General features: G+C 42.1%; 1 protein-coding gene across 2 annotated transcripts in view; it reads left to right on the forward strand.

Annotated features, from left to right (window-relative positions):
• Window positions 1-14390: 14390 nt before the first annotated feature.
• LOC121275892 (rho GTPase-activating protein 21-like) overlaps window positions 14391-22854 on the forward strand; it is a 271818-nt gene continuing 263354 nt past the window's right edge. For both annotated transcript variants that reach the window (XM_041183702.1, XM_041183703.1), the window contains exons 1-2: window positions 14391-14750; window positions 15671-15911. In XM_041183702.1, coding sequence (XP_041039636.1) covers window positions 15825-15911 — 87 coding nt within the window. In that variant the 5' untranslated portion in view covers window positions 14391-14750; window positions 15671-15824. The remainder of the gene's footprint in view (window positions 14751-15670; window positions 15912-22854) is intronic.

Consider the following 22854-nt stretch of genomic DNA (forward strand, 5'->3'; position numbering starts at 1 on the left):
AGATGAAGTTATGTTGTTTTATAGTTTGCCATTGTGAGATTTGAACTCTTGATAGTTTTGCCATTGTGAGATTTGAACTCTTGATACTCTTTTGAGTAAACCTGTTTCCATCTGTTTCAGATGAAGTTACATTGTTTCATAGTTTTGCCATTGTGAGATTTGAACTCTTGTTCTTGGGGTTACAAACCCAGTACCATAACCACTTGGCTATTTAGGCCAAACCCCCACCTGTCAATGTATCAGTAATTACATTGTCAGGGTCTAATAACAATCTTCTTGTTGACTGGCAATTACATTGTATAGCAAATACATTGTTAAGTCAACTGCATTGTTAAAACAGGTGATGGGCATTAGTTCACCTATAATGGGGTACAGCTTGGCCTAAATAGCCACGTGGTTATGGTACTGGGTTTGTAACCCCAAGATCAAGAATTCAAATCTCACAATGGCAAACTATGAAACAATGTAACTTCATCTGAAACAGATGGAAACAGGTTTGTACTCGAAAGAGTATCAAGAGTTCAAATCTCATAATGGCAAACTATGAAACAATATAATCCTTTAAACTTTGTTCTTGGTTTTACAGCTGACCTGAATTAGGGGCTGTGCCTGATTTATCCCAATTTTGTTGATTTGGTTTTCATTTAAAAGATTATCAAGAGTTCAAATCTCACAATGGCAAACTATGAAACAATGTAACTTCATCTGAAACAGATGGAAACAGGTTTACTCAAAAGAGTATCAAGAGTTCAATTCTCACAATGGCAAACTATGAAACAACGTAACTTCATCTGAAACAGATGGAAACAGGTTTACTCAAAAGAGTATCAAGAGTTCAAATCTCACAATGGCAAAAACTATCAAGAGTTCAAATCTCACAATAGCAAACTATGAAACAATGTAACTTCATCTGAAACAGATGGAAACGTGTTTGTACTCGAAAGAGTTACATCTTAGTTCCCCTGTTCGGATAGAATTCCACATTGGCCCCAAGCCCTGAACCCTCCCTTGGGTGCTGGTGCCCCGCAATATGAGCCACCTCGGGGACATGCCCTCTGTGCCTTTTGGCACGGCAAAGAGGGGCTTTTTGTATGGGCTGCTGCTGCACACCTTCCATTTTCTCGCCCTTGTCCGTCGCCCGGACACGCCCTGGCGTGCCTTGTTGCCGTCCGGCGGCGGAGGCCCCCGATGGGAGGCCCTCTACGGAGGTGTCCTCCCCCTTTCTATCGGGGACCTGGGTTGGAGGGTGTTGCATGCAGCAGTCCCCTATAATAGGAGAATGCATATGTTCACGGACTCTCAGGACACGTGCCCTTCTTGCGGTCTTGTGGAGTCCGTGGACCATGTATACATAGGGTGTTGTAGGCTGCACTCCCTTTTTAGTTATTTGAAAAACCTTTTATTGATGTTTTGTTTGCACTTCAGCCCCACGCTCCTGATCTATGGGCACCCGGTGCGGAAGGGGGTTGGGAAGGAGGAGGACCTCCTCGTGAACCTGCTCTGGGCCTGGCCAAGTTGGCCATTAACAGGTCCAGGCAGCGGGCGATCAACGGGGGAGTCCCGCCCGATTGTTTGTCCCTCTTCCACGGCTACATTCGCTGCCGGATGTCCCTGGAGAGGGAACACGCGGTGTCTGCTGACACGCTTGAGGCCTTCCGTGCTCGGTGGGCACCGCGGGGACTGGGGTGTTTTGTTGACCCCTTTAATCACATTTTGATTTAAAGTTTGTAAGGTTCCTTTAAATTTTTGTCCTTGGTTTTACAGCTGACCTGAATTAGGGGCTGTACCTGATTTATCCCAATTTTGTTGATTTGGTTTAATTGTTTTCATTTAAAAGATTATCAAAAGTTCAAATCTCACAATGGCAAACTATGTAACTTCATCTGAAACAGATGGAAACGAGTTTGTACTCGAAAGAGTTATAAAGGGGTACAGCTGTTTGGTTCTGGGATTTTGAGATCCTTGTTGACATGAGAGCTAAGTGGCGGAAGAAGTGTATCCACAGGCTGAAGTGTAATAGACAAAAGATGAGGCAGAGGTCCAGGTAAAGAAATGCTGAAGATGCACTACTGATCAGGCTTTGTTGAGTCTTGCATGACAAATGGACTCTGAGGCTTCTGTTTATATATCTTTTTCTACGACCAACAATTTAGAGGCACATCAGATGCTGGTCATGATCTTGTACATTGATCTGTTGTGGTACTGTGCCTTCATGTACAATAGTTGCAAAATAAAATGTAACACTCCAATGTGCAAGGAACTGGGAGAGTCTGCTACACTGCACAGCAGCCTTGAGAATAAACCAGCCTGAGGTAAAAGACTACCTTTAGGCTCATTCTTCCACGACAAGAACTTATTATGAATAACATGGTGGCAGAGGATGAACTTTAAGCTTTGGTGATTGATTGCTGTATATGAGGTTTTTCATCTATATCCTTTGAGGGAAAAGAAGCATACTGCTGCTGACAATCTAAGTTACAGAATGGTGGAAGGACAGTGCAAAATCTCAAGCTTTGACTATCCATCAATATTTTTGAGTCTGAACCACATCAGCAATGGAAAACTGGACCCAGGCTACTTCATTACCCCAAAAGAAGCAGGGTATGGCTTTAGCTTTATCATTACTAGCAAAAAGTAAGATTAGGAGTAGAGTATTTTCAGAATGGAATGTGGATGATTTGGATCACGAAGAGGGATTGGACCTTCTGTTGGAGGTTCTGGATAAGTTTTACAAAAAGGGTGATTTATTGGAAGCATTTAGAGCATGGTCAACTTTTGCCAGATTTAAGAAAACAAGTGATCATTCCATGAAGGAAAAATTATGGATTTTGATAAATGGTATAAGAGATTGAAGCGATCTGAACTCAAAATCCTGGAGTCTGTATTGGCATTTTAGTTACCGGATTGTGCATGCATCTCTTATGTTCAATTCTGTGGGAAAGATTCTCCTAGACCAAATGCTGTGGCTGTAAAAACAAATTTCTGGGAAAACAGTCATTCCCAGTCGCTTTCTTAGCAAATGTGAACAACTATGCCATCAAACAAAGGATGGGGTGTTTTATGATGGTCAAATTTCAAGATCTACCAAATATTAGATGGAGATTCCAGTGGAAAAAGACTGGGTTACTGACAGGCAGTCTGAAAATGGTCGTAATTTTAGCCAATTTGGGAGTCAAGGCAAAAAAGTGGGTCTGTGACGGTGACTGTAGGGGCTTGAACCCAAAATGCACAGGCAATGGTTAATCGGTGTTATTGGTGTGATTCTCAGTATCTTTATGTGCTGAGTTGCCCACTGCGACAGAATCATGTTTTTGAAGTAACCAATGAGACGGACTCTTCTGAGGCTGAAAATGATGATGGTGACTGCCATGATGGAATTGTGTTGGCCATTGAGAGTTTGAATCCAATGATGAGTATCTGGATGGTTGATTTATTCAACTGTGCAGTTCTGGACAGCGGTTGCACTTCCACGGTGTGTGGGATGGATTGGCTTAACTGCTACCTGGAATCTCTCGATGAGGCAGCCGGCGAAAGGTCAAGGAGTATCAAAGCTCTACCTGCTTCAGGTTTGGAAATGATAACAGCTAACATCTTCCAAAAGAGTAGTCTTCCTTTGCAGGATAGCAGGGATCAGCCTGTTCATCTGAACTTATGTAGTCTCTAGCAAGATACCTCTATTGTTAAGTCAATTTACGATGAAAAAGGCTCAGATGACACCAGACATGAGGAATGGTAGAGCTGTTGTGTTCAGGAAAAGTGTACATCTACAGTTTACTCGATCAGGCCTTTACTGCTTGTCACTAAGGAAGCCAGATATTTCTCATCAAAAAAATCATGAAGTTTTGTTAACTTCTGGGAATAAGGATTTGGTGGACAAAAAGAAGATTATTTGGAAGTTGCGTAGACAGTTTGCACATCTGGCATCACAAAAACTGAAAGTTCTACTGCGAGATGCTGGAGTGGCTGATAAAGGGTACAACAACCTTATTGATTAAATCACAGCTCTGTGAAATTTGTATTAAATATCACAAGACACCACCGCATCCTGTTGTGAGCTTGCCACTAGCCAGGGAATTTAATGCTGCAGTGGCAATGGACTTAAAAATATTAAACAAGGATATGGGTATTTTTTTTTGCTACGCTTTATAGATATGGTAACCAGATCTAGCCTATCCACTGTAATACGTAGTAAGGACAAACAGACCATTGTCGGTAACATCATGGAGAAGTGGGTGGGAACAGGATTAGGAACACCAACAGAATTCCTGACTGATAATGGTGGAGAATTTGCCAATGAGGAATTTCAAGATGTATGAAAATTTGAACATCATAGCTATGTATACTGCAGCTGAGAGCCCATTCAGTAATGGTCTGTGTGAGAGAAATCATGCAGTGATAGGTGATACGTTACATAAAATATTGGCCAATCAACCAGATTGCAAATGGCACTGACATGGGCAGTGCACGCAAAGAACCCTTTGCAAATGGTTGGGGAGTACAGTTGGTGTACGGAAGAAATCTGAAGTTGCCTTTGGTGTTACCAGATGCTCCCCCTGCTCTAGAAGGGACTAGCATTAGCTCCACTTTTTCTGCTCATCTGAATGCTTTGTATGCGGGCAGAAAAGCCTTCATTAAAGCTGAGGTTTCGGAGAAAATTCAGCAAGTCTTATGGCACCACATAAGACCATTGGGAATACAGTTTAGACAAGGAGATATGGTGTATTACAAAAGGGAAAGGCAGAAAGTGTGGAAAGGCCCTGGTAAAGTGATAGGCAGTGATGGAAAAATAGTATTTGTACAATACGGGAATCAAACTGTTGGGGTACATTCTTTGTAGTTAATTGGCACTAACTATACCTTTACAGGTTCTGAACAGGATATAGAAAGCGAATAGGCACCATGAACTTCACATACACACATATTAGGCAGTTATGAGGAGCAGACTACAGCAGATAGAGGGTCGACTGATGATGAACAAAGTAACACTGAAGCACAGGATAAGGCTATTCATCCAAAAGGGCAACTGCCCAAAGTAGGAAAAAAGGTATCATACATACCAGAAAGGGCCAGTGTGTGGAGAGGTGCCACCATCATGGGGAGAGTAGGAAAGGCCACTGGTAAATACAAACATTGGTTAAATGTGCAGGATGAAGGACAGGAGACAAGACCCATGGATTGGCAAACCGAGGTAAAGGTGTGGAAGCCCAGAAAGCGCAATATGAATTCTGACAGTGGACCAGAAAGTGGTTGTGACCCCAAGAAACGATCACAGACTTGTGAAAAGGATTCTGTGCTCACACACAGAAAGATCGTATAGCAGTAGTCCAGAAAGAGTGGGGAATGCGAGTAGAGGTCGTAGCTTGACAAGAACGAGGACTACAGAACAAGATAGGAATGCCAATAGAAGTAGAAGACCTTATGACCAAGAGGTTTTAGTAGCTGCTAATAACTTGGAAAATAAGCTGATAAAGGAAGTCAAACAAAAGGAGTTGGAAAGTTGGAAAGAATTTTGGGTATATATTGAAATACCTGACAGGGGACAGCCCATTATCACACAGGTGGATCTATACAGAAAAGGTACTTCCAGGTGGCATGTACAAGGCTAAAGTGAGACTAGTAGCCCAAGGCTTTGAAGCAAGACTTGGGGATCAAGATGTCAGGGTGGACTCCCCCATTGCAGGGAAAGTGAGCTTGAAGATTCTTTTAGCATCATATTCCTGGGAGTGCAAATTGATTGATATAAAGGCTGTGTTTTTCCAGGGTGAGAAATTTCAAAGAGAAGTTTTTTTTGAAACCCCCTAAAGAAGTTGGTGATGTAGAAGGAAAGCTGTGGAAATTGAACAAGTGTGTTTATGGATTGAATAGTCAAGAGTATGGTAATTTTTCATGAGGTCTGTACTGTTGAAAGCGGGTTGTATTCAGTTAAAGGCAGACTCTGCAATGTTCTACTGGTATCATAAGGAGAAACTAGCAGGAATTTTTATCATACATTTTGATGATTTTCAGTGAGGAGGTTCTGTAGAATTTGAACAATGAGCGATCGATTAAAATAAAGAAGGAATTCAAGGTTGGAAGTCACGCTTCAGGGGTGTTTAAATACAAAGGTTTAGACATTAGGCACAAGTCTGGAGTGACATTGAATCAACAATCTTATCTACAAAATGTTAACTGAATTCCAATAAATCGGGTTAGATCCTCACAAGAAGAGGATCCTGCATCCAAGGAAGAAACAGGCCAATTGAGAAGGCAGCTGAACTGGCTGTGCACTCAGACTAGACCTGATGCTAGTTATGGTGTGTTGGAGCTGAGAACTATGATGAAGCATGGTACCATTGAGGAAGTTTTGAGAGTAAGTAAAACATTAAAGAAATTAAATTCAGAGAAATGCACACTCAAGTTTTCAGCCTTGGGCGAATGGGAAGATATGAAGTTGGACATTTTTTGCGATGCTTCACATGCTAATCTTCCAGATAGATATTCTAGGATGACAGGGTTTATAATATTCTTGGTGGGAAAGAATAATAAATGTTGCTCATTGGCCTGGGAAACCAAGAAAATAAAAAGGATAGTGAAAAGCACCTTAGCTGTTGAAACACTGGCCATAGTAGAAGCGATAGATATGGGGGCCTACTTGTCCAATATACTGATGGAAATATTATATAAGGGACAATGTGAGAAACGTTTGCCCATAGAATACTGTGTTGGTAATTGGTCTCTTTGGGATAATGTCCACTCAACAAAAAGTATAGCTGAAAAAAAGCTAAGAATAGACCTACCGAGCATAAAAGAAATGTTAGAGAGAAGGGAGATCTCTAAAATATGATGGGTTGACACAAGTCACCAATTATTGGACTGTTTTATGAAAATAAATGCCTGCTGTAAGAAATTACTAAGTTATTAGAAGAGGTGTGAAATATGTTATAATGACAAAATGGAAAAATAATTTTTCTTCACTTTATAATTGTATATATGTGGTAAAGAAAATGTGGGATCTATAAATGTGAATAATACATGACTTTATTTCCTTCTGCTTGATTTGAAAATAATATTTTTGAATTTTTCAAAAGCTTTAATTTATAAGAAGAGGGGAATTTGTCAATGCATCAATAATTACATTGCCAAGGTCGAAAAGCAATCATTTTGATGACTGGCAATTACATTGTACAGCAAATACATTGTTAAGGCAACTGCATTGTTAAAACAGGTAAAGGGCATTGGTTCACCTATAAATGGGTACAGCTGTAACACTCCAGTATGGAAGGGACTGGGAGAGTTTGCTACACTGCACAGCTCTCTTGAGAATAAACCAGCTTAAGGTAAAAGACTACCTTTGGACTCATTCTTCCATGACAAGCACTTATTGTGAATAACACCACTCACCATCCTTTATCTTTTACAAAGTTCATGAAGGCCTTTTCAAAACAATTAAAACCCCTCAGGTACTTAATTCCTTATCAAACAGACTTCTTTTCACAACCCCACATCAAAGACAGTTAATTCTTCAATTATATTATTGAGCTGTCAATCAAACTATGAACTTACAATGCCCTCCATCCTCGCCAACTGTGATAATTGTACGTTGTGGAAAGCAGACAAGCATTAATAATGTTATAATGATAGCAAACAGCTATTGAAACTGATGGAACAGGTTTTTTTCAACGCTCACAGACACAGGCAATATGGTTTTTTTTCAATTTTATAGGGGTTAGCCATTTAAATAACTTGACAGCTTGATAGCTCTACATGTCTTATCCATCCTCCAGGAAAATTTATGATACTCTAAAGAGTCATAGCTCCCACACTATAGTATAAGATCTTTGCTGCAGTGAAAATGGAGTCTTTTTGAAGTCAGCACTAAGTTCAAATGGCCCTGCTAAGTTAGGGTTTCCCATATGTGGGAGTCACATCCCATACCTGTTCATCCACAAAAATAGTTTCTGCTGGCTATGAGAGTTATGGATTGGGGTACCGTCTACCATTTTTAGAGGTCTACAGTGTCTCCACAACTGTGAAAATCTGGCCTTAATCTACCTAGACCCAACACAGATGTACTTGCAAAACAAAAATAAAAATACCATGAAAAACTCAACGGGTCTGGCAGCATCTGCGGAGAGGAACACAGTTAACGTTTCGAGTCTGTATGACTCTTCAACAAAACTAAGTAAAAAAAGAAAGGTGAAATATAAGTTGGTTTAAGGGAGGGTGGACAAGTAGAGCTGGATAGAGGGCCAGTGATAGGTGGAGATAGCCAAAAGATGTCACAGACAAAAGAACAAAGAGGTGTTGAAGGTGCTGATATTATCTAAGGAATATGCTAATTAAGGGTAGAAAGCAGGACAAGCAAGGTACAGATAGCCCTAGTGGGGGTGGGGTGGGGTGGGGTGAAGGAATCTTGAAAGGTAGAGATAAAACAATGGATGGAAATACATTTAAAAATAATGGAAATAGGTGGGGAAAAAAAATCTATATAAATTATTGGGAAAAAAGGGGGGATTGGAAAGGGGGTGGGAATGGAGGAGAGAGTTCATGATCTAAAATTGTTGAACTCAATATTCAGTCCGGAAGGCTATAAAGTGCCTAGTTGGAAGATGAGGTGCTGTTCCTCCAATTTGCGTTGAGCTTCACTGGAACAATGCAGCAGGCCAAGGACGGACATGTGGGCATGAGAGCAGGGTGGAGTGTTGAAATGGCAAGCAATAGGGAGGTCTGGGTAATGCTTGCGGACAGACCGAAGGTGTTCTGCAAAGCGATCACCCGGTCTGTGTTTGGTCTCTCCAATGTACAGGAAACCTCATTGGGAGCAACAAATGCAGCAGACTAAATTGAGGGAAGTGCAAGTAAAATGCTGCTTCACTTGAAATGGAGTGTTTGGGCCCTTAGACGGTGAGGAGAGGGGAAGTAAAGGGGCTGGTGGTGCACCTTCTGTGGTTACATGCAAAGGTGCCATGGGAGGGGGTTGAGGTGTAGGGAGTGATGGAGGCATGGACCAGGGTGTCACGGAGGGAACGATCCCTGCGGAATACCACCAGGGGGATGAAGGGAAGATGTGCTTGGTGGTGGCATCATGCTGGACTTGGCAGAAATGGCGGAGGATGATCCTTTGAATGTGGAGGCTGGTGAGGTGATGAGTGAGGACAAGGGGGGCGCTATCATGTTTCTGGGAGGGAGAGGAAGGTGTGAGGGTGGATGCGCGAGAGATGGGCCGGACACGGTTGAGGGCCTAATCAACCACCATGGGTGGAAATCCTCGATTAAGGAAGAAGGAAGACATGTCAGAGGAACTGTTTTTGAAAGTGGCATCATCAAAACAGATGTGACGGAGGCGAAGGAATTGAGAGAATGGGATTGAGTCCTTACAGGAAGCGGGGTGTGAGGAGCTGTAGTCGAGGTAGCTGTGGGAGTCGGTAGGCTTGTAATGAATATTGGTGGACGGTCTATCACCAGAAATTGAGACAGAGAGGTCAAGGAAGGGAAGGGAAGTGTCAGAGATGGACCATGTGAAAATGATGGAGAGGTGGAAATTGGAAGCAAAATTAATAAATTTTTCCAGGTCCAGACAAGAGCATGAAGCAGCTCTGAAGTAATCATCGATGTACCGGAGAAACAGCTGTGGGGGGGGGTGGTGGTGGTGGTGGTGGTGCAGAGTAGGACTGGAACAAGGAATGTTCCACATACCCCATAAAGAGACAGGTATAGCTATGGCCCATGCATTGGAGGAAGTGAGAGGAGTTTAAATGGAAATTGTTCAGTGTGAGAACAAGTTCAGCCAGATGGAGGAGAGTGGCGGTGGATGGGGATTGTTCAGGCCTCTGTTCGAGGAAAGGCATCAGACCATCCCGGTGGGGGATGGAGGTGTAGAGGGATTGGATACCCATGGTGAAGAGGAGGCGGTTGGGGCCAGGGAACTGGAAATTGTTGATATGATGTAGTGTGTCAGAGGAATCATGGATGTAGGTGGGAAGGAACTGGACAAGGGGAGAGAGAATGGAGTCAAGATAGCAAGAAATGAGTTCCGTGGAGCAGGAACAGGCTGACATGATTGGTCTGCCGGGACAGTCCTGTTTGTGAATTTTGGGTAGGAGGTAGAAGCGGGCCGTCCAAGGTTGGGAGACTATCAGGTTGGAAGCTGTGGAAGGAAGATCTCCAGAGGAGATGAGGTCAGTAACAGTCCTGGAAACAATGGCTTGGTGTTCAGTAGTGGGGTCATGGTCCAGGGGGAGGTAGGAGGAAGTGTCTGCGAGTTGGCGCTCAGCTTCTGCGAGGTAAATGTCAGTGCACCAGACAACAACAGCACCACCCTTGTCAGCAGGTTTGATGACAATGTCAGGGTTGGACCTGAGAGAACGGAGTGCAGCAAGTTGAGAGAGAGAGATAGGTTAGAGTGGGTGAGAGGAGCAGAGAAATTGAGATGACTAATGTCACGCCGACAGTTCCCAATGAAAAGATCAAGAGAAGGTAAGAATCCAGGGGGAGGGGTCCAGGTGGAGGGAGCATATTGGAGGTGGGTAAAAGGATCAGTTGAACAGGGAGAGGACTCCTGTCCAAAGAAGTGAGCACAGAGACGAGGCGGCGGAAGAAGAGTTCAGCATCATGCTGAGCCCATAATTCAGTGAGATGAGGGCGTAAGGGTATGAAACTAAGTCCTTTTCTGAGCACTGAACGTTCAGCATCGGAGAGGTGTACATCAGATGTACTTGCTATTGTCTACAGGTATGAATATCTTGCACCTTCTTCCCATAAAGACAACCTGGACCCCTCCCCCCCAACTCTCCCTCCCCCCAATTCCCCCTCCCCTCCAAATCCCCCTCCTCCTCTCCTCCCTCTTCCCCTCCCCCTCCCCCTCGCCCCTCTCCCACTCTCCCCCCTCCTCCCCCTCCCCCTTTCCCTCCCCTCCTCCTCCTCCCTCCCCTCCCCCCTCGTTCCTCACCCCCTCCCTCCTCCCCTCCTCCTCCCCTCCCCCTCCCTCCTCCTCCCCTCCCCTTTCCTCCTCCTCCCCTCTCCTCCCCTACCCCTACCCCCCTCCCCCTCCCCACAACTCCACCTTCCCCTCACCTCTAGCCTTTCATCTTCAACAGTCAAGATACCCAAGCTTGTTATCGAGCAGAATTGAGAACAGGGCACTTAACCCACTTCATTCCTTCATTTTACCCTAAATTAACGAGACAGTCCCAGTACACAAAAATCTTGGAAACTTCACATTTGTGGCAAATGTAAAAAGATCTCTCAGCCTGTCAAGCTCCTTCCACAGATTTTGTACAATCCACTCTACACACTTAATTTCTTGAGTACTGGTTTCCAACCGTAAATAAGGACAGCTCCAGAACAACTAATCAAGGCTGCATACCCACTATTTAGCCATGGCTTGCTGTCCTGCATAGACAACAATCCTCCTTCTCGAAAAAGGTAATCATTATGTACTGTGAAATATCTGCCCATCTCAGTGCATACCTCTCACCAACTTTGTTCCAATTAGATACTTAGCTGGTTTCTTTCTTAAGGAGTTAGTTATCAGAGTAATTTTGCTAGGAACTTCTTCCATATGTCCAATACTCCCAGTGATAAAAAATTTTCTTTTAATTTTCTAATTTCTACTTCATTTTAAACATGTGACTTCCAGTTCTCACACCATGTTTATATTTGCATTACCTGTGCTTCTTAGTCTTTTAAAAACCAAAGAACAAATCTCCCCCTAACTTACTTTTCTCTAATGCCAACAAGTTCAGTTTTGATCACAAGGTCCTCGGCCTAAAATCTTCTGTTCAGTGTTGTATTTCCTGTATTTCCGACCCTAATCAGACAAAATATTACACACTTACCTTCCTCCGATTTTTGAGGGAAATCTTCCGATAGAGGATCCTGCAGAACTCAGTCAATGCAGAGAACCCCGAAGAGAGCAGCAGAAAGAATCCATGCAGAAACCGCACCTTTTTACAGCACTAGCTGCCATATTCTGATAAGTAAGGGTTTAAATGTCCCAAAGATCTTTGAAAAGCTATGGAGGTAAGGTGGATCAGGGATGGGTAAGGTGAGTGGTGGAATAAGGTGGGTAAGGAGATAAGGTGAAAGTATGGTGGTAAGTGGGTAGGATGGTGAGGTCAGGTCGAGTCAGGGGGTGTCGGGGGTCGTCAGGAGGATAGTAGGGTGGTGGGGTTGGGCCAGGTCTGACTGGGGGAGTTGGGGTGGTAGGAGCTAGGCAGTTTGGGTCCGGGCTAGTCAGATCGGTCAGGATGGGGGGGGGGGTGGAATTGGATGATCAGGAGGATTTGGAGGGGTGTTGGGTGGTCAGTGTGAGTGACTGGAGGGTCATTTCTAGAGTTGCCCAGTTGTTAGGCTTAGTTTTATTCTGTCTAACATTTCCTGGGTAACTACCCAGGTCAGTAAGTTGGCACGGCCTGAAATCTCTCACTCAAAGTCAGAGTTAGAGATTTTTTGGAGGGTTCCAGGGAGCAAGGGAATTGCCCATCGGAAGTTCAAACTTCCTGGGCAATTTCCACGAAGTCATTGCATTTGGAATTCCAAGGGGTCCCATAGCATATCTTGCGGGGGGGAGGTATGTCCGGTTTTTGACTAACCAAAAGACCTGGGCCTTAATTTCCAAAATCATCCTTATCCTCCCTGCACCCTTTCCAGCATTAAAACTGCAATCATCATTGCAAATTCACCTCTTCCAGTTGTCTTTACAAAATTAGAATGACTTATTTCATGTGCGGTCAAGTGCCCTTGGGATGGATTCAAGTATGGAATTCCTAAAAATATATACAGGAGCCTTGCCGATTTTTGTTTCTCATTTATTAAGGAGTGCACTTAAATTGGGAATAAACAGGGACATTTGGGGCAATGAGTGTGCAAAATTATATCAATTCGCTAAAACAAGCTGGAAGTCAGTTGTGCTGAAACATGCCTTCTCTTATCGCGTGTATTAATTCACCACAGCAACAAACCTCAGAGAAAAACATTTGGTTATGGCGAATTTTCAACAGACTGCTTGCTGAATCTGTTTCAGGAGTTAAAACAATATAGTCACAAGATAGATTCGGATGAAAGGTCACATCTGAAACTTTGTTTCTTTCCCCATAGCTGCTGCCTGACCTGATTTGTATTTCCAGCATTTTCTGGTTTTTTTTTTCAGATTTCCAGCATTTGAAATATTTTGCTTTTGTGTTCGGATGAAGATTACCTGAGTGAATCTAAGAAAGGAACAATTATGACAACTATATGTGAGGAGCTAGTAGATGGATGAAAGTGTTGCGACAGATCTCGGAGGAGATTTCGATTTATTTTGCAAGAAATTAGGACCGAATTAATGCAAAGAAATGACAGGAAATGACAGAAATGACAAAGAAATGACAAGGAACTAGAAAGTCAAATGAATCTCCAAGATATATAAGAAATTGCTGGAAGAAATTCCGATTTTTTTGAGAGGTGCGTAACAAATTAAAATATGTTGACAAATCGCTGCAAGAGACAAGAACATTATAGTAATCATACATGGTGAGCAGCATGGCGAATTGCATCTGGAGATGATGTAGCTGAGCGAGTGACAAGCGGATAGTGGCAAATCCATCACATGAGGACTTTCCGATCACCGTGGGGAATGGATGTGCGAATGGGCATAACGAAGAATCACGGTTATTACTTCATGCGATCAAGGATCAATAAGTGCTGCACCACACCACCAAAAGCGCTGGTTTGAGCTATGATTTGAACGAAGTGTAAATGATCAGAGAGAAACTCTATTTAAGTTGTGGGGCTGTTTCATGCTGTGAAATAACGTTGTGTGCCGAAACCTTGCAAAGCCGCAATTACAAGCTCTGCCACGAAAATAAATGGTCAGCGAACTGGAGTAAATGACTATCCCATCCCTCCGCTTCATTTTTATGCAGCTCACATCCTGCTGAAGATCACAGCACACACACACACACAGACTACCAGAGCCTGCGCTGCATGCACTTCCCTCCCTATTCGTTTCCAAGATAAAAAGGGAGGGTAGGGAAATCATTCTGCAGCAATCCAATGCAAACAAACTTTAAAATCCAAAATCTGTAACAAGGGTAACGCTGTGTGAAATGGACCAGGGATGGAGCGAGCACATCAATGGTTCTGGGTGTGAGGGATGAGAGCGCGGCGCCGGCGGCAGCGACGGAGTGATTGGCTGGACTTAGGGTGGGGGGAGAACAGAGGGAGCGAGCGCGAGCTCATTTCCTATTGGCCAGGAGTTGGGAATAATTGTTGGAAAGCGCGAGCAAGCGAGGGGGGGGGGGGGGAGGGAGGGAGGCTAGGGCGTGAAGCGGATGTAACGCCCCACACGATTGGTCGACAGGCGAAGCCGTAATTATAAAGCCGGTTGTGATTGGCCGCTCGCCGGCGGCTGGTTTTCTCTCGGGCTTTTCCATGTTTTTTTTCCTCCCATTTTTTTCACGCGGCTCGTGGAGTCGGTGAGGAAAGGGAAAGAAATCAGAATTAAACCGGACAGAGGAAGATGCTGTTGGTGGTGGTAGGAGCAGGCCGGGCTTCAGGGTCCGGTTAAACTGACGAAGGAGGAGGGTGAGGGCGCCGCCGGACTCGAGGGAGCGGCGATTGACAACAAACAGCGAGCAAGAGAAAAAAAACCCTGAGGAGCCATGGCGGCGGCGCCTGAGCGGGAGGAGCTGCTGCTGCCGCTGGCGGCGGGGAGAGTGCGGCCGAAACTGGGGGTCAGCAGCAGCTGGAGTCTCCTGGACTGAGGGAAATCCAGGCCTCAGCGCTACAAGGTCTGCTTGAGGGAGGGAAAAGAGGGTCTTCCTCCCATTTTAAACGTCAGCCCACTAAGAAGGAGGAGGAGGAGGAGGAGGAGGAGGGAGGAGGAGGAGGAGGGGGGGGCTAATAAAAGGCTGTATGTGCGGATGATTATAGTTTTCCCAGATAAAAGCAAAATACTGCGGATGCTGGAAATAGTTTTCCCATGCCGCTTGTATTGCTGTTTGAAGGGATGGGAATTCTCCACAGAAGGAAATCTGCCTCGGAGTACAATATATGTTACTGGGTTTGAGTTGTGTTATTCTCTGCCTCTTCACCACACCCTCCCCCCCACCCTTCTTGACTCCATACAATATTATATATATATATATATATATATAGCAGATCATAATTGTCGGGGTTTGGTTGTTGGTAATAATTTCCACATCACATTTCTCTCACTACTCGGCCGAATCTATCAAACTAAAACACCCACAACAAATGGTTAGTTGTCAAGATCCATTCCCGGCACGTAGGGGAGCAGCGTGAAAATCTGCCTTCAGACTGCATGTGTCTCATCTTCCTTTTGAAACTGTTCCCCTTTCCCGGATCTTTGCGTTTGTTTTTTTTTAGTTGGAAAACGCCGGTTTTACTGGGATTTTGCGGAGGTTCGGGAGATCGGAGGAGGGGAAAAAGGAAAATAAAATTAAAACACACTTGGCGAAGGGAGTTGTTAAGCATTAAGCGCAAATTCTGTCGGAAAAGACAAGTAACAGGATTTTTTTTAAAAAGGCGTTTCCTTGCTTGATGGAAGGAGGCTGAAGCTCCTGTTGGAAGAATTGACTTCATTCTTCTGATCACTGTTTCTTTTTCAGGAGGGTTGTGAATATGAATTATGGTACGAATGCGATTTATTTGCGATAGGATGACTGTGCCTATTTCTTTTCCCCCCCAGTTTCATTAAGAAACAATGAGGAAGAACGGGTAGACCGGCGAGTTATCATCCTGCTGTGGCGTTTTTTGTTGCTATTCATGACTGACGGGATTTTTCAATGTACCAAGCCGAGGGAATGTTCTCCTGATCTGGATTCGTTTTAATTTGAAATGAAATGATGGCGACACGAAGGACCTGTCCAAATGAGGAGGAGGATGGAGACGCAAATGGAAAAAAACACCCATCTGGTGGAAAGGACGAGGTACGTTTGAGACCAGATTCCGTGTCTTTCTAAACAAAATCGTAAGGAGATTTAAGGGTCTATTCCTTTTACATAAGGCCATGTACGAAGGGATCGGCAGTTGATTTGTGGTTTTTGATTTACTGGTTGTCGTCTTGCTGTATTGGGCGCACTGCCCGCCAGGCTCAACAGATTATGCTCTAGAGATTTAGTCAGGGCTTGTGTATTACAGATTTAAGCTTTTCCACGTAAGTAGTCTCAGCTGTAATTATGTACGAGTTTGAATTGCTGTTTCTGGAATCATATTTCAGCAAGTGCAAAAGCACATCTCCCTGACATTTGTGTTTTTAATATATTGATGATATTGAAAGGTTGAAATTTAATAAAATACTAATTTTGAAGCTTTTGAGGCTGATTTTAATTTAGTCATTTGTGGCAAGGAAGTTTTTTTTCTAATAAAATCTAAAGCCATTGATGAGGTGCGCTGTTGTAGTGATGGATTTAAGTCCAATGACATTTGAAATTCTGGGCACTTTCAATTGTTTTAATTCTTAAATGGTCACTGAACCTGGAAAGTATATGCCGATGATGCTTATTTACCACCACCTGTACAATAGTTTTCTGAACAGTACCAGTGATTCACAAAATAGTTGTGTGGGGAAAAATAGTACAGCAGTAAAAGTATGGGTGTAACCTAGAGACAAGTGATAGGTTTTACTGGAAGGCGTATTGCTGGTTAGAAGCTGGAACATGTAGAGAGAATGCTACTTGCAACCTTTACTTCTAAAATTTCTGTTAAGGCCAACCTTTTGGTGTGTTACAGCTGAGCACACAGTGATCATTTGTACCTTCTAGAAAAGTTTGCAAGAATGCAAAGATTGACTATCTGCGAATATACTCAGGTGAAGGAGCTTTTGCTACTGCCATCTAATGAAATATAATTGGACTCTAATAATTGGACTAATAGCGTGCAATTTGATAACTGGGCTTTTTGGTCACTATTTTATATTATGCTTTCAAGAGTAATATACTTTATGCTGCAAAACCTTCAATGTGTAGATAGTTTTCTTTCTGTGCTAAGTGTGTCTGTCTTTTATTTGTCCAGATTTTCAACACTTGCTGGAAAGCAGCTTTACTCTTAAACTTTGCTTTATGAATATCATACTGGAAATACTTTACCCCCTTTTTAATTTTGAGGCTGAAGTAAGTTGCCAGTGCAGTGGCTAACAATGTTTTTTGAGTGAGTGGTTTATTGGTTATAGTTGGGAAAACTTAGAATATTCTCTGAAGTGGTTGTTGATGTAAATCTCAAAGGTATGTGGTTGAAAATATCAACCAGCTATAAAATAAGACTTGCTAGTCTCGTCTGTTTTTAAGACTATTTGATAAATATTTTAGTGGTGTCACGAAAGAACAAGAAATATGAGCATTTGATTCAGGTTCATTTTAAAGCTGGAAAATAAGGCAGTTCTTATTTCCAAATTGGAGTGCAATGATCAGGTACACTTGTGGATGAGGGTTTGAAGTATTCCAAACTGTATTAGTATATAGTTGGTTTTTTGTTCTGATGTGTTAACTGCATATTTGCATTATTTTACAATGATCCAAAAGCCAACATTGTTTACAGTCACAATTTTAAGAATAATTCATGCGTGGAACTACATGTCTGAAATTGAAAAGCATAATGTCATGGATGCTGGAAATATTCAAGCCTGACAACATCTGTGGAGAAAAACAGTTAACATTTTGATAGAACAGGGTCGCATGACTAAAATCACCTTGGTCCTGGTAACTTGTTTAAAAATATATAAATCAGAAATTTGTCGAAACAATGTGCATAATATTTTGTGGTTGGTGTGTTCCTAGTTGATATTTGCTCTTGTATTGTAAAAAGTACACCGAAGTCCTTTTGCATTCTGATTAAACAGTGTCTGGTGGAACATTCACTCCAGTGAAACTATATATTTAATGTAATTTTATAATTTGAGAAATGTAATTTTTCTGATTTAGGTTGCAGACCCATTGAAATGAATAGAACAGGAGAAGCTTTTTTTTAAATTGCTTGGTGTATGACTTGCTTGCAGGTGCAAAACTCCATTCTCTCTGGCCTGTGACTTTTCTGTCCATCAAAATGAATGAAAGGAAAGTCTTTAGCCAGTGAGCATACAAGTGGAGAACTTCAGTTGGTTATCCTGCATCTACAATTAATCTGTACTTGGTAATGTTTAGTAAATGTAGTGTACTTTAGAATTGAAGGGCTCTTTAAAATGTTATCCAAGGTATTATGCAGCCATGGTATAAACTGAATATTGCATGTGATAATTTCAGCTCCTGGAGCATTATAACACTTTTATGCAAGGAGTTCATTATGAATGACATGGCTGTTAGCATCAATGAAACAATTTTTGCTGAGAGAAACTCGCCCTGCCTTGTTTTGAGAAATGAATTTCTCTTATGGTCTGTGCTCTTTTCAAAGTCCCGTTCATATTGGAGAACTGCTTCTGGAAATAGATCTCCCATGCAATTGAATTGCCCTTTTTGATATTTCTCCTGGCAGAATGAGCAACTGAAACTCCCTATCGCTCACCTTCATACTAGAAGTGAAGAAGCTTTACTGCTGCTGCTGATTAGTATGGACCATAACCATTGGGAAGCTAACATTACTAAAGCAAACAGCTGCAAAAATTATTCACGTCAGTGACAGCAAAATTATTTTGTGCCTATACAAAGTGAGCAAGAGCATTTCAGGCACTGAGGACAATGCCATGTTCTTTCTTCACATGGTAGTGCTGTTGTTTACATTAGATAGTGACTGAAAATTAACTACTTCATTGCACGCAGTGGTGTTGCCAAACCTTTAAATGGGAATTTAAGTTAATATGAATCAATTTGTGGTTGAAGTGGATGGGGATATCTGTTTAATTCTTGGCAAATAATTTTTCTTGTATTTTCCTGTGATGTGCCCTCCTCTCTGAAAGGATAATTTAGATTTTTGCTCCTTGGTCTCCACTAAAGCTGATGGTTAGTTAAGACTTTCAAACTATATTAATGGGTATAGTGGTGGTGCAGTTATGTTACTAGACTAGTAATCTAGAGAAGTGCATTTCAGTTCTTAGCATGACAGTTGAAGAATTTGAATTTTGTTTGTTTAAACAAAAAGGAAGTTTAAAAAGAAACTGATATTTTTAGGAATGACTGTGTAACTGTAGCTGTAACTATTAATGCTCTGTAGGGAAAAAATTGTCATCCTTACCTGATCTGGACAATATGCAACTCCAGTCCCACAGCAGCATGGCCTATCCATTGCCCTCTGAGGTGATATAGAACCATAGAAAAGTTATAGCACAGAAGGAGGCCATTTGACCCATCTTGTCCATGCCAGCCAGAGGACACCCAGGTGCCCTTTCTAATCCCACCTTCCTGCACCTGGCCCATAGCCCTGCAGCTTACAGCACTTTAGGTGCAGATCCAGGTACTTGTTAAAAGAGTTTAAAGTTTCTGCCTCTACCACCAGCTTGGGCAGCGAATTCCAGACACCCACTATCCTCTGCGTAAAAAAAGTTCTTCCTCATGTCCCCCCTGCACCTTCTGCCACTTATCTTGAATCTATGTCCCCTGGTTCTAGAATTCTCCATCAAGGGAAACAATTTAATCCTGTCCACTCCATCTATTCCCCTCATAATTTTGTACACCTCAATCAAGTCACCTCTCAGCCTTCTTTGTTCTAAGGAAAATAACCCTAACCTATCCCATCTCTCCTCGTAGCTACACTTTTCTAACCCTGGCAACATTCTTAGCAAGCCAGTCAGATTTAACAAACTACTGCACTGCAAAGGTTCAAGAAGATCGTCCCCCACCCACACTTTGCCTACCCCTAGCTGCCCTGGGAATCAATGCTGGCTTTGCCAGTGCTGTTCACTTATCGCAATTTTTTTTTTCAGATATATGGTACACAGCTACATTTCACTGTTTGCAAGTGCCATTGCCTCTCTCCACACTTTAACAAACTTTAATATACATGAATTTGCTTCCTGCATCTCAAAGATTGGATTCCAAAACTCATGGAACCAGCATTATATATTCCAGGATATCTTCAGAAAACAGTTTTGTGATATGGAGCCTGCAGTTTCAAAGTTGTAAATAGTGGTTTCCCCTCCTCAAACAGAGCCTGCATGTCTTCTGCAGTGGCTGGAATAGATGCGTACAGCCCTATGGGAGTGGCAAAGCTCTGCTTGCCTGATAAGAGTGGATGTGAGCTGTTCAGACTGGCACAGCTCAAAAACATGGCTGTCTCTACCAGAAATGGTGAATATTTCTGTTGTCAGGGATGTGGACAATCATATTTTAGTGCTTATGGTCTCTGAGTGTCCTGTTTTATTCATTTGTGAATGCAGAGCTTTTGTAATTTAGTTTGAACTGAACATAAGCTTGTATCTTGCTTTGACCACGTGATAGGGATGCCTTTATAAATTTATTTGGATGCAGCAACTCAATTTCTTACAAGAACAGCTGTTGTAGTTCTCTTGTTACCTGATCTTTGTAGTTAGTGGAAATGTCTCATTGTCTTTGGCTACTTATTTATGCATGTAATGCTGAACAAGGAATATGTGTTTCTACTATGCACTGTAACATTCTGCAATGCAATGTTTTCCCTAATGTAAATTTTCTCAACCAGTATTTGAACTATATTGAAGATTAACAATGCATACAGATAATATATTAGGAAATAAGTCTTGTGTATGCCATGTACCTTGTAATCTGGCTTTCTCCATTTTTTGTGCATTGCTTTTTTTGTGACTGTTATTGCCATTCTGCTTTTCTGGCCTTGCCTCTTGCACACAACATATTATCCTATCCCTTTGTCCTTTATGGACCTGTTTTGTTATCTTGAATTGAACCCACTCTGGATTTTTAGGGTTTCCACTACCAGTGGCTATTCTTTATGACTTTAGCCACACCACAAGGGCTGCTCCCTCCTCCAACTCATTCCACTGTCTTGCTCCTGTTAGGGTTCATCTATTTGGCCACTTATCCTTGTTGACAAACCCTTCCCCCACCCTGCTTTTCCATTTTGTAGAACTGGGGATAGTTATGCAAATTATACTTAAGCTTTGAAACAACTACTTCTTGTAAAATGTTTTTAGTAACAAAGGGATGGTGGATATGTCAGTCACTTATTAGGACTGAGGAATGAACGAGGAGAAAAGTAGTGGAGTATAGAGAGGTCTTCATTGGGGGACCCTAAATTGGTGGAAAGAAGAGAGGGGGAAAAAGGAGAGGCTGGTAATGGAAGCTTTAGGGGGCAGGAAGTAGTTGGATGACAACAAAGGGAAACAATGGGTGGGGGAGTGCATGAGACCTGAATTGGAAGAGTGAAATGGAAGTTTGTAGAACAAGTAGCAGAACTGGGAGGAATATAGAAGTCATGGAAATGAAAAATGAGGGGCATAGAGAGCATTAATGGCGAATAACTCAACAAAGCACTCTAGAGGTGGAAGCCAAATGCTACAGACGGAGCCCCAAAAGAAGAAGCACAACAAAACTACCAAGAACAACATGAAAGAAATGAGGCACATCCAAACTTGACATGATCAATGCAGATGGATCTTCGAAATATGTGTCTCTGTATATCAGTCATATGTTAAAAGTTGTTTATGTGAACACTTGTTAAATAGCACTTAATTACTTCTGTCATTCACTGTATTTCCATCATACTGTTTGTTATTAAATATATCCATTTTACTAGCCTCTTAAGTTTCATATTTATCTCTGGGAAATTACAGTTGTGTCTCTAAGAAGTATATTGCTGTAAGGCTGCTTTCCATCTTTGAGCTCTAAAATATAGCCTGCTATTGCTTTGACTCTTGCATCCTGCCATTATAATTTTAAAAGTGCTTTGAGTTTGTGGGAGAAGGCCATTCTGAGATTGGAGGACCAAATCATATTGGGTTTGCTCGCGGCAGCAAGATGGCGAATGAAGCCTATGTATGTGAAAGCGGCTTCCAGTCTGAAATTCAACTGTTCACTGTTACTCTCTGCTTTCTGTTCCTTTGTATCTTCAGAAGAGTTCTGTGAAAATGCCATAAAAGATTTGTTGCAAAAAAATTTGAAGCACTTGGTATTTGAGGAAATGTAGTCATGTGGATGGAGAGAAAGTGAAGGGTAAATTTTATTGCACTCGGAGTAATGCTTAGTGTTGCGTATATGGGATCTGTGCTTGGATCACTCTTTTTATCCATATAGAAATATAATTTGACCATCAACATGAAAATATTAAACTTTAATGAACTGTAAGGAAGAATGGAACAGACCAGTAAATGGTTAGGGCAGAAAGGTATGAAGTTCAGTACAAGAGTGTGAATTAGTACATTTTGGGTGGGGAAAGAGCAATGAAAAAAAGTATACTTTTAAGAGGTGAAGAACCTTAAGGTTGGAGGAACAGTAAGATCCAGGGTTGCAGGTACATAAGTTTTTCAGAATTGGAGTGCAGGTAGAAAAGCACGTTTTAAAAAATTGTCTGGAATTTGGTGTTTTATTTGTAAGCCAATGAATACATAGGTGATGTTGAATTTGTACAAGATGTTAATTAGGCTGTGGTTGGAGCATTGCAAGCCATTCGTAGCGCCTCAAAGGATATTGGAACTTTAGAAATGTCAAAAGCCTATGATTATGAAGAAAGGCTTTTTTACTTGAACATAGAAGATGGAGAGGGGAAGTAATAAAAGTCATTAAAATCATGAAATATTTTGAAAATATTGTTTTTGGTGGTTCATGAGTTGGCAATAGAAGGACATGAACTCAGAGTTATCAGCAGAAGAATTGAAAATTAGGAATGATTTCATCCAGATAGTTATTAGAGCATGGACTGCTTTATCTCAAGAGGCTGTTATCATTATCATTCAAAAGGGAATTAGTATTTGAAAAGGAACAGCAGGGAAAGGGATTAAAGAGTCAGCACATGCAT

This window comes from Carcharodon carcharias, chromosome 3, assembly GCF_017639515.1.
Source record: "Carcharodon carcharias isolate sCarCar2 chromosome 3, sCarCar2.pri, whole genome shotgun sequence".
NCBI lineage: Eukaryota > Metazoa > Chordata > Chondrichthyes > Lamniformes > Lamnidae > Carcharodon > Carcharodon carcharias.